The 13,525-nt window shown below is 52.9% G+C and overlaps 1 protein-coding gene across 1 annotated transcript in view; it reads left to right on the plus strand.

Moving 5' to 3' along the window:
- The first annotated feature begins 8,705 nt into the window (after window positions 1-8,705).
- The window catches only part of EVX2 (even-skipped homeobox 2), a 5,895-nt gene continuing 1,075 nt past the window's right edge, over window positions 8,706-13,525 (plus strand). The window contains exons 1-3 of the mRNA XM_028510577.2: window positions 8,706-9,547; window positions 10,452-10,729; window positions 12,010-13,525. The exon at window positions 12,010-13,525 is cut by the window's right edge and continues 1,075 nt beyond it. Of these exons, the coding sequence (XP_028366378.1) occupies window positions 9,121-9,547; window positions 10,452-10,729; window positions 12,010-12,726 (1,422 nt within the window). The 5' untranslated portion in view covers window positions 8,706-9,120 and the 3' untranslated portion in view covers window positions 12,727-13,525. The remainder of the gene's footprint in view (window positions 9,548-10,451; window positions 10,730-12,009) is intronic.

Genomic DNA, 13,525 nt, shown 5'->3' on the forward strand with positions numbered 1-13,525 from the left:
GGACCTGGCCCTGGCCCTGGCCCCGCGCAGGACACCATGGCGCAGCGCGCCTCCTCCCTCCTCTCCTTTCTCTCTGGTTCTCGCGCTCCCGCCCTCTTCCTCCCTCTCTCTCTCTCCCTCGCTCTCTCCCTCTCTCTCTCTCCCTCTCCCTCTCTCTCTTGCTCTCTCTCTTTCCCTCAGTAAGCCTCCCGCCTCCCGTCGGCCCGCCCGCCCTCCAACAGGTTAGCTCATCGTGGGACGTTTATAAAAACGAAGTTCAGGTTGGGAGGGGGCCTGGGCCAGTCGGGGGGCCGCCTCCCTCCCGGAGGGCTCCTGCTCCGGGCTGTACCATTGGCTGCGCGGGGCCACGTGGGGGTGGGGGCGCGGGAGAGCCTGGCTCCCGGCCGGGGCCCCACTGGACCCACCCACCCTGGCCCCCACCCCTCCCCAGACCCTTGCGCAGCCCACCTTCCCTTCCCGCCCTCCCGGGGATCCTAGCGTTTGTGCCGCGGCCACCCCCATGAGCTGATTGCGCGACCAACCATCCTAGGCCCTGTTTGCGACTGAGGCGGGAACTGAGGCCTGTGCCTTTACTCCGCCAAGGCTATTTTGCCACCTCTCCTCGGCTCCCTGAGCTGCACAACTAAATGAAGGCGAACGACAGAGATGGTCAGAATGTGAACACAGACCAATTTATTATCCTGTTGCTTAATCGCTCGGATTAGCTAGCCTAGACCCCAAACCTGAGGGAGCTAATTTTCCCAACTTTGCTACGGGGGCAAAGGTATATCATGCATGTTATCCCAGGAGATTCTCCGAATTAAGAACAATTGCAGCAGACCCTGCTTATACACACACTGTCCGCCGGGAAAATGCTCACAAAGCGCCCTTGGGGCTAGGCTCAGAGACTTAACAAATAAGTCAAGCAGATGAAAAGACTCAGTGCGGGAACCTGACGATCTGTACCAGCGGGAAAAGTCCGATGCCTGGTCTACACTTAGCGCCCCTACAGTCGGGCCAGCCGGGAGCCGTCTCCCAAGCTGGGCTTCCCAGGCCTGGCACAGCCTCCCCAAACGCAGAAGGGCTCAACTGAGGGATCCAGTCGAAAGCCACTCAGCCGCCCGGAGCAAAAGTTAGGCGCCTCGCCTGCAGCCAACAAGTCTCTTGCATTTTGGAGCCGCCACCCACCCCCTGTCCGTCACTCACACCAATTAATTGAAAACTTCACTTTCCCAAGGATCTTTGTTTCGCTTTCTTTTCCAAGCTGCCTACTACAGAGACCTGAGAGAGGCAAATTAAGAGGGGCGGGATTCCCCCCACCAAGCAAAGTTGGCGCTAGTGATAGCAGCCCAGAGCAACGAGGTCTGAACTGGAGGGGTTAGAGTGGGCTGCGGACAGCATGGCAAGGATGTCAAGGATCACAGCCCTGGCCCCTCTTCATTCCTTTGTGCCATTCCTCAGCCACTGAACCCCAGTCCACCATCCACCATCTCATCCACCAACAGGGAGCTGGTGTGAGTCCTGTGGTAAATCTAGGGTTACACTTTAAGAATGACATTCAATTAACTGAGGTTTCTGGAATGGGTGTAGGAGCCCTCAGAAAGAGCCCATTTGAATCTGTAGTATCAACTCCCCAGGCCAGATCCTCTCCAAGAAAATCACTCCCCTGAGTGATTGGTGAGGCCAGCTTGTCACCTTAACCTTGCTGTTCCTGGGCCCAAGATAGAATCTGGATAGGGCAGAATAAAAGAGCCTGGGCCTTTTACTGGGGCAGAGTAAAAGAGCCCTTCTGGGCCTGGCCTGGCATTGCAGGGTGGGCTGCTGGTGTTGGGAGTGTTGACACGCAAAACCCAGTAACCATAAAAGGCTCAAATAAAGGGGAAAGTTATGAGAGGGGTGCTGGAAAGGAAAAGCGGGAGAATGTGACCTTTTTGAAGTCCTAGACATGTTCATGATCAATTTGAGACAGGAGGACCCTAAACCTTTGCAGAAAATCATAGAGTATAGGAATTTGCTAATAAAAACAATTTTGGCTACTTGAGAGAAAGCAAAAGTTAGCAATGGAAGCTGCATTGGCATTAAACGACAATGACAATGACAACGACAACAAAATGCCAGCCAGGGCTAGGTGACAGAGTTACTGACTTTTTGGAAGAGTATGACTGGATTTTATTTACGCAACACTTTGGCACCAAACCAATCATGGGATGCTACCCTGAAATGCTTTTGCTTTTCCCTTATCTCCTCTGTTTTCTCAGAGGGGGAAACATAGAGATACTTTGAAATTTTTTTCTGTGACCTCAAAAAACAAATTTGTTGAAATATTTCTAGGACATAATTGGAACCAATGAAATTTCAGTCTCTTAAAACTAAATATCCCTGTGATCTTGTGCCCTAGGACATCTGAATGATTTTCTATCTGATAAATACCCTTTAAAAACCCGATTATATGCTAAAAATGAAGAAAGTCAAATTGAGATAGGAAGGAAGAACTTGTCAAGTTTTGCTGATTTTAGAAAGCCCTTCACTTTTGGTTTTATTATCTATGCAGCAAAGTAAGTTCTGCAGGACTGGGAGGAAAGTCTGAATTAATGCTCTGGTCGAAAGACACTTCTCAATGGTGGTTTTTCCTCCAATTGCCCTATGGGACTCTTAGAAGACTTGGGGTTTCTCTGCCTAAGTTTGTGACTGTTCAGAGACCAGGGAGACTTTGAACAATAAGGAATATTGCCTCTTGCTATCCCGCTAGGGTACCTGCTTCCAGTGTAACCCTAATTCCTGAGAGGGGGAATTCCCTGTAGGAAAGAGGCTCTGACAGGACGCTATGAGAGCTAAACCCAGCACCCCAGGTCAGCTGCTGCTGTTGGATTATGGGGCTGTGGTTGAGTACCAGGCAAAGTCAGGGCTGCTCTTTTTATGAACCAATAAGACACATAGTTTACAAGCGGGGGTGGTAGTTAGGAAAGAATTTTGAGGCTGAATTTGCAGAAACATTTCATTTAGTTTGTACACCCTGTGTCTGAGCTGATTTCAGGTTTAAACCTAATAAGAATAATTTTCTTAAACTAGCCAGTAGCACAGACTGTGTATGTGTGTGGGTATATTAGGTTTGGGCTTTGACAACAAAAATAGTCTTTGTTAAATGAAAATCTTTTGCAGCCATTAATGTCTCCAACCACTGATGTGGTATTCAGTGAAACCAGTTTTGTCACCTTCCCTGATTTTGGTGAGAAACTCACTATAGCCCTTCATTGTTCAAAGTTCCAGTCTGCCAGGGATAGAGTCAGATCAGCTCTGCCCTCTTCTCCCATAACTCACTCCTTTTCTTCCTTTCTCTCCACAAGCACCCTTTTGGGCAGCCAGTTATGTTCTGAAAGTCACATTCTCCTTTCCTCCTTGTAGATGGTCCTTCAAATTATGTTCTTTTCACGGGGTGGGCAATGGGTAGATGCAGGCTTTGATTTAGATGTATTGAAGAACATAAGTTCCTCTGCTTGCCAGGAAAGCAGTGACCTCAATTAACCACATAATGGGTGACCATTAGAGCCAGAACAACAATTACCAAGTCCTGTCAGGGCGGGGTCCTGGGGACTCCTTTGAAAATGTCATGCAGGACACCCTCCGAATGAACTTGTAAGAAGCCAAAACTGCGGTGTAGAAATAGTCTTTTTTTTTAATCATTGTTCAAGTACAGTTTTCTCCCCCCTACTCCCATTCCAGCCTAGAAATAGAGTCTTAATTCCAGAGTAAAGTTTTAAATCCAGTCGATCTGGCTGGACAATGTTCTTAACCAAATCTGTGCCCTGACAACTTTGGAGCTAATCTTCCCTCTGTAGACAATACCCAGTTTTACTCAGGCTGGAAATATGAAAAGGATTTATAAAAAAAATCAAACCAACAAACATAGGGTGAAGAAAGGGGTCTATAGCAAAAACCAGACAGTGGAATCCTGAGGTCTGAGACATGCTGTTTGGATTTAACAACAGTATTAGGCTTTATTAAGTGTAAATTGTTTGCAACAAAGAAAACCCTCTCCAAACCCGAAGCGTTATTTGGTGAAACTAAGTTTGCCTCCCACAAGGTGGCTGGCCCTTGTTGGGGATGGAAAGCACTCCTCCATTAATGGAGGGAATTAAACACAGCCAGCGTCTTCCCTCTCAGAGAAACACTAATGTCACTGCGAATGGGGCGCTAGAGGGTGGGCCCAGAACTGGGGACCCTGGATACTTGTTGCTCTTTTTGAAAAACAAAAGTAGGGACTGCAAATAATTTTCTGTTGTTTTGTTCACATCTCAAGGTCCTGGGACTGTCCCCGGAATACACTTGTCTAGCAATATTGTTAACTGAAGTCCAAAAACTGCTCACTCGTTTGGCCCTTTGGGATGAAAGGGCATCTCTCTCTCCCTCTTTCTACACTCTCCCTCCTCCCGCTATTACGCAGAAGCCTCTGTCTCAACTGGGGAATCCGCCGGTGGACACCCGCAGAGCTAAGGAATAAAGGTTGGGGAAATGTCTAATCACCAAGGGGCCGAGGAGGGGTGGGATGCGGAGCGCTGGGTGAAAGGAAAAGGTGCAAGCATCAGGGCTTAGCTTCCCGGATGGGCGGCGCGCAGTTCCCCAGGCCTGGCGCTAGATGTCCCTGCAAGTTTTCCAGTCGCGCCTCAGGGCGCACAAGCTTCCAAGCAGGCAGCGTGTCTGGGGAGCCCCCAAAGTTCATGGAGAAAGTACCCCTCCACCCTCCACCCAACACCCTTGGCCTTCCCTGGTGAGGTGCGGGATCGTAGAAGGAAGGGGAGGAGAAATAAAAGCATCCAGAGAGACCTGGGAGAGACAGAGAACTGTGTACTGTGAAGCTGTCCAGCTAGGGGTTGCAGCAAAAAATTGACACAGTAAGGAGTTTGGCTTGGAGTCCCCAAACCAGTGTCTTCCCTTATAAACCGAAATTTCTGAGCCATGGGGACCTCACTTCGAGTAAAGAAAATGTGCCCAGGGTTCACACCCTAGGCTCTAGCCATCCTGCTGTGCGGGCCCATCCATCAGACCCAGGCCTTAGTGAGCCTGTGTTCCCAAAGCAGGCCCACAAGATTTGGGCCGAGTTATCCAGGAGCCTTCCACGTGGAAGACGGGAGCCAGACCCCAGTGGACCAGGTGTTCCTCTCCTCCCCGTCTCTCTGGCAGCACCGACAAATTTTTATTATCTTCAGTCGACCAAAAGTAGAGCACCCATAGTTCCTCAAAAAACAAATATTTAGTCGGAAGGCCTACTCCTCCTCCCTCCAAATTAAGCCTCTTTTATGTAATTCATCCTTTTAAGCAAAATCTGTCCTTTCAGATCATTTGGAGAAAGTCCTTTCTGTATCCTCACCTTCAATACATCTTAAAAATTCCTGTTAAACCACAAGGACGTGGGGTGACTTCTTGTTTTGTTTTATTGAGGCCTGTACCTTGGTAGTGGGTAGGAGGACTTGATGGCCCAAAAGCTGTGTCTAAAAAAAGTGGAGACATTTGACAAGCCCAATCCTAGCTTCATTGTTGACTTTCTGGGAGAAGTGTAAGGTTGGGGTATTTCATTAATAAACACCAACAGGCCCTGGCTGGTGTGGCTCAGTGGATTGAGTGTCGGCCTATGAACAGAAAGGTTGCTGGTTTGATGTTTCTCCTGCACTCTGATGTGTCTGTCCCTCCTTTTCCCCTCTTTCTAAAAAATAAACAAATAAAATCTTAAAAAAATAAACATCAACAGCACTGTATTAATCTTCTCACTACCCTACACAGACTCAGTGTCTTCAAGGTAGACCTGAATTTAAAGAATACATGAAAAATGAGAAAACCAATTTAAAAAACACTAACCAAAACATACCTTACAACATGGATATTGTTAAAGTTTAAATCAGGAGCAAATCCTCCAACTTCTCTGTGTGGAAGGTTTCTCATTTCTGAGAAACGGATAATAATACAATCAATTCCTATAGTTTCTGTGAGCTTTAGATGAGATAATAATGTACATAAAAAGCAGTTGTAACTGCTGAGTAAAAGCTATATATAAGTTGACCAATATTACTACTACTAATAGGTGTGGAATCTAAATAAAGGAAGGGACATTAAATATTACAATATAATCTTCACTGTGTCCTATGAAATATTGTCTGTTAAACTCAGTTTAGTGAAAAATAATAGGTGATTTGTACTGTGAGCAGTTTCCCTGACATGTTCTCCAATATAATTTTCATAATAAACGTGCTAGAATACAAAGTATTAGTGTTAGGTATTTAAAAGGTGCAATGTAGTTTTCAAAACCCCAATGAAGTGAAGGTGTCCCCAAGAAATGGTGTTTTCCCTTTTCAACAGACCAAGGTCCGGTTTGGCGCATACTTTGGAGCCGGAGGATGGGAGAAAGTGGGAGACATACTGGCTGAGTCAAGGAAGAAGGGTCGCTGTACCCTCCCCAGCACTCAGCCTTGGCTTCCGCGATTGAAAGCTGCTCACAGCCGCCGAAATCTCTAGGAAAACAGATGGGGGCGCCAAACGACAGCAATAAAGGCGCCCAGGACTTCCGCCCAGGTCGAGCCTCCACCCAAATCCACCCCCAGCCAGGGCCTTGGCCCCTTGTCTTCCCTCACAGATCGAAGCTTGGATCGATGTGTCCTTTTCAGTCCCCAAAGCAAGTGGGACCGGGTGGGGTGAGGGAGTACCCTTTCCAGTTTCCTGGACAAGAAACTCTTCTTTGCTGGGTGCGGCCTTCCTGGAGTGAATAGAGTTGGGCGCCTGGATTGTGGAGAAGGGAGGGAGAGGTGGGGGCATCAGCAAAACTGAGCTTTGACCGCTCGAAGGACTGGAAAGCCGGCTCAAAATGGGCTTGTAGTACTCGGAATAGGGTGGCTTCTGGGGCAAGGGCGGAGGTGGACCCCAGTCAAGTCCCCCTCTGGTAGCCGAAGCACACTCCGCGTCCCCCCACCCCAACTTCCCCAACTGCCTGCCTATCCAGCTTTCCATTTCTCACCTTGGGGGAGAACTACGTTTATTACCTTAAAGAGGTGGAATTGATTTTCTAAGCAAAGCTCGCGTTGTTGAAATAAGTTGGCGCCGAGGGGAAAAGGAGAGAAACTTTTGGCATTGACTACGTATATAAATGTATATAAATATACTTCACACCTCGCCTCCCCTTACATTCCTGACGCGCCCCCAACGGGTCCAAGGTTAAAAGGAAAGCGCCAACAGAGAGATGGACAAATAGATCCCGGATTTGCCCCTAACACACCCCGATATGCTGGGTGTGGCAGCAAGGGGGAAAGGGGGGTCTGGATTAGGGTATGGGTTGGTGCTGAGGCGGGGATGCAGGACCCGCGCCCAGTGTCCGGATTGCCAGGGTCTCTCGGCTGCTTCGGAAGCTCGCAGGCCGACCTCAGTGTCCCGTCCCTATCCTCTTTTGTCCCTGCCCGTGGCCGAGGATCTTTCCCTTTGGGCTGCGGGCGGGCGGACCCGCAGAGTGCCTTTGGGGTCCGGGCAGGGTGGGGCGCAAGCGCAGGAGGAGACGCGTAACAGCCTTGAGCAAAGATTGATCTTCGCTAAAATGGTTGCCACCGGCGTCATTATGACCATCAAAGTTATCGCCAAGAGGCTCAGCCACCAAGCTCAGGCCATAAGGAGGAGCAGCAAGGCTGGTCCGCGACTCTCCGCGCCCGGACTCGGCGCGGGGAATACCCGGGCCTACAGGTAAGGGGCTGGGGCGGAGGAAGGGAAGGAGAGAAGAAGAGCCGAGGAGGGAAAGGTAGGGCGGCAGGATGGTAAGGGGGAAAGCCGCCCCCCCCCCCCGTTTGACCTCGAAATCCCGCAATTTAGCCACAAATAATTTGATTTGAGAAGGGAGGTGGAAAGCTGGCAACGTAAAAAGTGGATTAGGGGCGGCCCATATGGTGCTGTAAGTCGCGACTCTGTTTAAAGTTAGCTGTCGAATTCTGCTATGAAATCGTCCAGCCGAGTTTATTTCCCCCAGGGAAAATGCGTACGGGAGAAGCCTATCCATCAGCAAGATTATAAAAGTAAAAAACCCGGGACTTCAAGTTCAGAACTCACTCTGCAAGCAGTGTTAAAAAATCAGAGAGGACCTAATGATTTCCGTTTGGGAGCGCGGGCCCAACGCACCTCCCAGCCACGTAGCACTAAAGTGCTTTCAAAAGTCTACGAGATATTCTCTCTCTCCCCCCACCCCCTTGCTCCCTCCCTCTCTCTCCCTCTTCCTCTCTCTCTCCCCGTCTCTCTCTTTTTCCTGGGTGGCAGAAGAGCAGCCAGTCTGAGGCGAAGAGTGGGGAGAGAGAAAAGCCGGCGTTCTATTTGTTAAATAAAAGACATGTTTGGTTCTGAAATTCAAAAGATAAGTAATCCAGACAGGAGCGCACGGTCTTCTCCTTACGCAACTCTTCCTACATCCTCCCCCTTGTTCCCCCCTCATCCCCTCCCAATAGTAAATGTTAAAAAAAAAAACCCCAAAAAACAACAACCACCTTCCTGACGATCTACTCTGGAAAAATCAAAGCATTATCTATTATTTAACACGTATGTGTCCGAGGAAAAATGAGGAAGGCGCTGCATGATTAGGACCTAAGGGGCAACCCAGCAAACTGAGAGCGTAATGATGCCCCTAAATGAAGGGGGAAATGTGCCGCGGAGCGCTCTATTAATCAGACTGTCAATTTCACCCCCGAGGCAAAACCCCCGGGCGAGCAGAACCGGCTTCGAGCGGGCAAAGGACCGGAGCCTTCCTCCTCACTTCTTGTCTCTTCAAGCCTCCTACCTGGATCTATTTGTCTGCTCCGAAGCCGCCTTCATTACCCACTGACAGGAGCGTGTATTTATTTGCTTATAAACCTGTTACAATAAATGATTATTCGAACGGCGTCATTCGTACCTTAATGACGAGCGAGCGCTACTTTTTGATGAATGACATCTTGGGCTCGGAAGGATGTATGGGTCATTTTGACCAGTCATTCCCTCGCTCTGGCATCCCACAATTTTTCCGCCTCCCTCCAAAAGAGATAATAATATTTAGAGGCGCTCGCTGGGGCTGAATGAGAATTAGCCCTAGGCGCAGCCCATCATTAGGACGGGACAGCCGGACCACTGTGACATTTTTAGAAAGCTGAGATGATGGAAAGAATAAGAAAAGAGATGATTCTGATGGAGAGAGGTCTGCACAGCCCCACGGCCGGCAAGGGTTTCTCCAATTTGTCCGACTCCTCTGGCAATGCAGTACTCGAGGCCCTGGAAAATTCGCAGCACACGGCTCGCCTCAGCCCGCGCCTGCCGTCCGCCCCTCTGCACAGCGCTCTGGGAGACCTCCCTGCCAAGGGCAAATTCGAAATAGACACTCTGTTCAACCTGCAGCACCCAGGCAGCGAAAGCACCGTCTCCTCCGAAATCGCCTCTGCCGCGGACAGCCGCAAAAAGCCGGGCCATTATTCAGAGTCGGCCGCCGAGGCGGATATGAGCAGCGACGTGGAGGTGGGCTGCCCCGCGCTGCGCTCCCCCGGCGGCCTCAGCACCGCGCAGCTCAAGGAAAACAATGGCAAAGGTAACTGCGCCGCCCGCGCCGCGCTCTCTGGTCCCATCCTCCCTGTTCCTCCCGGCCGCTGCCTGCCCTTCCTGTTGACTTTGCCCTTCTCCCACCCTCAGCAAGCTACAGTGGGCTGGCTCAAGCCAGGGCGCGACGCCTGCGGGGGACCGTGCCCTCGGGCTCTGATTCTTGAGTCTCTCAAAGGGGCGCAGGCCTGGGGCTGCAGGCCCGCCTGCCGGCCTGCCCTGGCTCCTGAGTCCGAGAAAGTGTTTCTGCGCGCGGCTCTAAAGCCGGTGCGAGCCCATCGTCTCTTAGCCAGCCGCGGAGACGCGCTAGGGGAAGAGTGCCCCGAGTAGCTGCTGTGAACTCCGCTGCCTTTGAGCCCCCAAGGCCGAGTGGAGGGGGCATTCTGAATAAGTCGTGGGGGAGCCTCGCCCGGCGCCTCTGAGAGACCCGTTTGGGTCAGCCAAGAAAAAGAGTTGAAAAGTAAGGTTCACCCTCTAATGGTTCCGGTTTGAGCGGCTGCTGGCTTTTGCAACAATTTTAAACCCAAAAGACAGTCAAAGAAGAGTTAGAGGCCGTACAGAAAGGTGCTCGGTGGTCTCCAGACCATGGCAAAGCCAGAGCTTCCTAAACTACGCCTAGATGTGGGCATTTTCTTTCGACCAATTTTCCCACTGCGTTGAAATTTTCCAAAAAAATTTTTTAAAAACCACCCTAATGGAGTTATTATTATTTGGTTATGAAGTGTTCTCCAAACTTATTGATTCCATTAAGGGCAGCAATTTGTAAGCATGACAGACCCCATCAATTCAGGCAGCGCCTCGCTTTTCTCTCCTGGCTTCCCTCATCCGCGCGCAGCCCCAGCGCCAGGATCTCGGCCCCACAGTGACTCATGCGCTGCCCGCTGTTTGTTTGCCAGGGTACGCCGAGAGCGGCTCGGCCGCCGGCACTACGACGACGTCTGCGTCGGGCTCTGGCCTCGGCAGCCTGCATGGAGGCGGCGGCGGCGGCGGCGGCGGGGGCGCGGCGCTGGGCGGCTCGGGCTCCGGTGCGGATCAGGTGCGCCGCTACCGCACGGCGTTCACCCGCGAACAGATCGCGCGCCTGGAGAAGGAGTTCTATCGGGAGAACTACGTGTCGCGGCCCCGCCGGTGCGAGCTGGCCGCCGCGCTCAACCTGCCAGAAACCACCATCAAGGTATCGATTCCAGCACGCGCCGGTTCTAGCCTCCCTGGGGGTGTCTGGGTTGGTTTTTGTTTCTCCTTTCTGGGTGGCTAGATTTAGCTGGGGCCTGAAAACCCGCGGGGGAGAGTCACCAAAGGAATTGGCATATTTATTTCTCAGCTGCTGAATCAGAAGGTTGACCAGTCCGGCTGACCTGGGAAGGCCCCGGAATGCCGCAAACGTTCGCCGGTGTCCAGGTGCCGCTACCCCATGTCCATGGCTCCACTTTCCCCTTGGCGGCAGAGCTGGCTGGTCTTTGTTCCTCTGGTACGAACCAGATATGGAACTTTTCATTTGCTCTTGATCTTGGAGATTAATTTTCCACATAAATTGTTACAACATGGAGAAAAGGATACTGTGTTTTAAAAATCTGTTGGGTTAAGAAAGTAGTTTCCTAAACATTTTTTTTTCTGCTGGACAGCGGGGAGAGGGCATTGTCTCCAGAGAGACAATGCAATGAAATTGTCCTTATTTCTATATTTTAGGTGATTAATTTTATTATACGACCGGGAGAGATAGATGGGAGGTTGGGCGACTTGGTGAATACTTTAGGGAGCATCCGACACGCTAGAAAAAGAAAACATTAAACTCCATGGGATGGGGAGGAGTGTGGAGATCTACCTTCGGTTTCCTTGGGCTTCCGTTTATTTAGAGAATGATGTCTTCATCAGATACCGGGTTGGGAGGGGTAGAGAAGTCCCCTTCCCAAGTTTAAAAGGATGTTATTCCCGCCACTCATTTGAGGCAAATGCTTTCAACAAAATCATCCCTTCAATATCAAGATTGAATCCATTACCCTCCGGGCAAGTTCTTGCAGCTCAGAGGATTCAACACCTTGCGTGGAGACCTTTTATAAAAACTGCCACCACGGCCTTTCTTCAAAGGCGGCCTAGAATCCCCGTGCAAATTCTGGGATTGAGAGACTGGCACCTGTGGGTGGAGGGAAGGAGAAGAAAGGTTGGGTTGGGACGAGAAAACGCAGCACAACGTAGGGGAGCAGAAGCCCGAACGACCGCAGCAGTCGGACACAGGGTAGAGAGTCTTTTCGTTGAGGAGGGTGTGCCCACGACGGCCCACGCCGCCGCCCGCTCTGCACTGTCCCAGCTGGGAGGACAGAGGGGACTGGGAGCTGGATCCCGCCTGAGGAGAACAGGCCAGGTCATTCAGAGGTCCCAGAGGGGCGGGGAGACCTGGGGCGCGGGCTGGGGCTAGGGCGCTCCCTAACGCGGGCCGCGCCGTGGCTCTCCCCGCAGGTGTGGTTCCAGAACCGGCGCATGAAGGACAAGCGGCAGCGCCTGGCCATGTCGTGGCCTCACCCAGCCGACCCCAGTTTCTACACCTACATGATGACGCACGCGGCCGCCACCGGAAGCCTGCCCTACCCCTTCCACTCGCACGTGCCACTGCACTACTACCCGCACGTGGGCGTCACGGCCGCGGCCGCGGCCGCTGCGGCCTCCGGAGCTGCAGCCGCGGCCTCGTCGCCCTTCGCCACTTCCATCCGCCCGCTGGACACCTTCCGTGCCCTCTCGCACCCCTACTCGCGGCCCGAGCTGCTGTGCAGCTTCCGCCACCCGGGCCTCTACCAGACGCCCGCGGCCGCCGCCGGGCTCAACAGCGCGGCCTCCGCCGCCGCCGCTGCTGCAGCTGCGGCGGCTGCGGCCTCTTCTGCCGCGGCGGCTGGGGCGCCCCCAAGCGGTGGCTCCGCGCCCTGCTCGTGCCTCAGTTGCCACAGCAGTCAATCGGCCGCGGCCGCCGCCGCAGCGGCCGCCGCGGCCCTGGGCTCTCGGGGGGCCGGCGGTGGGGGCGGCGGCGGCGGCGGCGCGGGGGCCGCCGGGGGCTCGGACTTCGGCTGCAGCGCCGCGGCCCCGCGCTCTGAGAGTGGCTTCCTGCCCTACTCAGCCGCTGTGCTTAGCAAGACCGCCGTGAGCCCGCCGGACCAGAGGGACGAGGCGCCGCTCACCAGATAACTACGTCGCCACCGCCAGGGGGCCGTGCCCGCCGCTCGGAGTGCGATGGGGAGTCTCCTCAGCGCTCTCCGCGCCCTCTGGGCGCTCACGTGCCCTCTGCGCGCTGCCCGCTGCAAAAGCTGTCGCCAGGGGGCGCCCCGGCGCGGGAGGCCGAAGGGAACCCGTCGGGATTTGGGGGGTGGGGGGCGGGGAAGAGCGGGCGCGAAAGCATGGCGGGTGTCCCGTCAAATTATATCTATTTTTGTATTTGCTACCCAGCCGCCTCCCCTTCTCCAAGTCTGTTTTGCGCTGCCGAGGCCCCACTTCCCGCCTCTATCGCGAGCTCTTGGTCTTCCCGAAGACAATCCCCTCGTCCCCAAACCACTCCTCTGGGGTCTGCGGCCCTGGTTATAAACCCTCGGGCCCGGGTTACTTGGCTAAACCACGTGGCCAGAAGCGACGGAGAACCACAACAAAGATGAGGATGGTGTGCGCTAGTGCTTTGTGAGGGAGGGAGGGAAAGTCACCCCGAGGTTCCTGCTACTCTTTTTTTCCCTCACCTTTTTTTTTTTTCTTTAAGCGAGGGTGAGGGGTAGGTGGCAATTTTTCTCTCAGCTTGAGCTTGTTAGGGGCCCTGTCCGAGGAGAGCGGGAGAATGGGCAGTCTGAGGAGAAGGCCAGGAGGGAGGATGAAGAGCGCGGACGGCTGCGGGTGTGTTCTGTGACATTGTTTACTGCGTGCGGGATCAAGGCCGGCGGGGCTGTAGCTGCTTTCCCGGGGAAGGACAAAGCAGAGGTGGGAAGGGGTGGCGTGTCGCTTC

Source organism: Phyllostomus discolor, chromosome 4, assembly GCF_004126475.2.
Source record: "Phyllostomus discolor isolate MPI-MPIP mPhyDis1 chromosome 4, mPhyDis1.pri.v3, whole genome shotgun sequence".
NCBI classification, from domain to species: Eukaryota; Metazoa; Chordata; class Mammalia; order Chiroptera; family Phyllostomidae; genus Phyllostomus; species Phyllostomus discolor.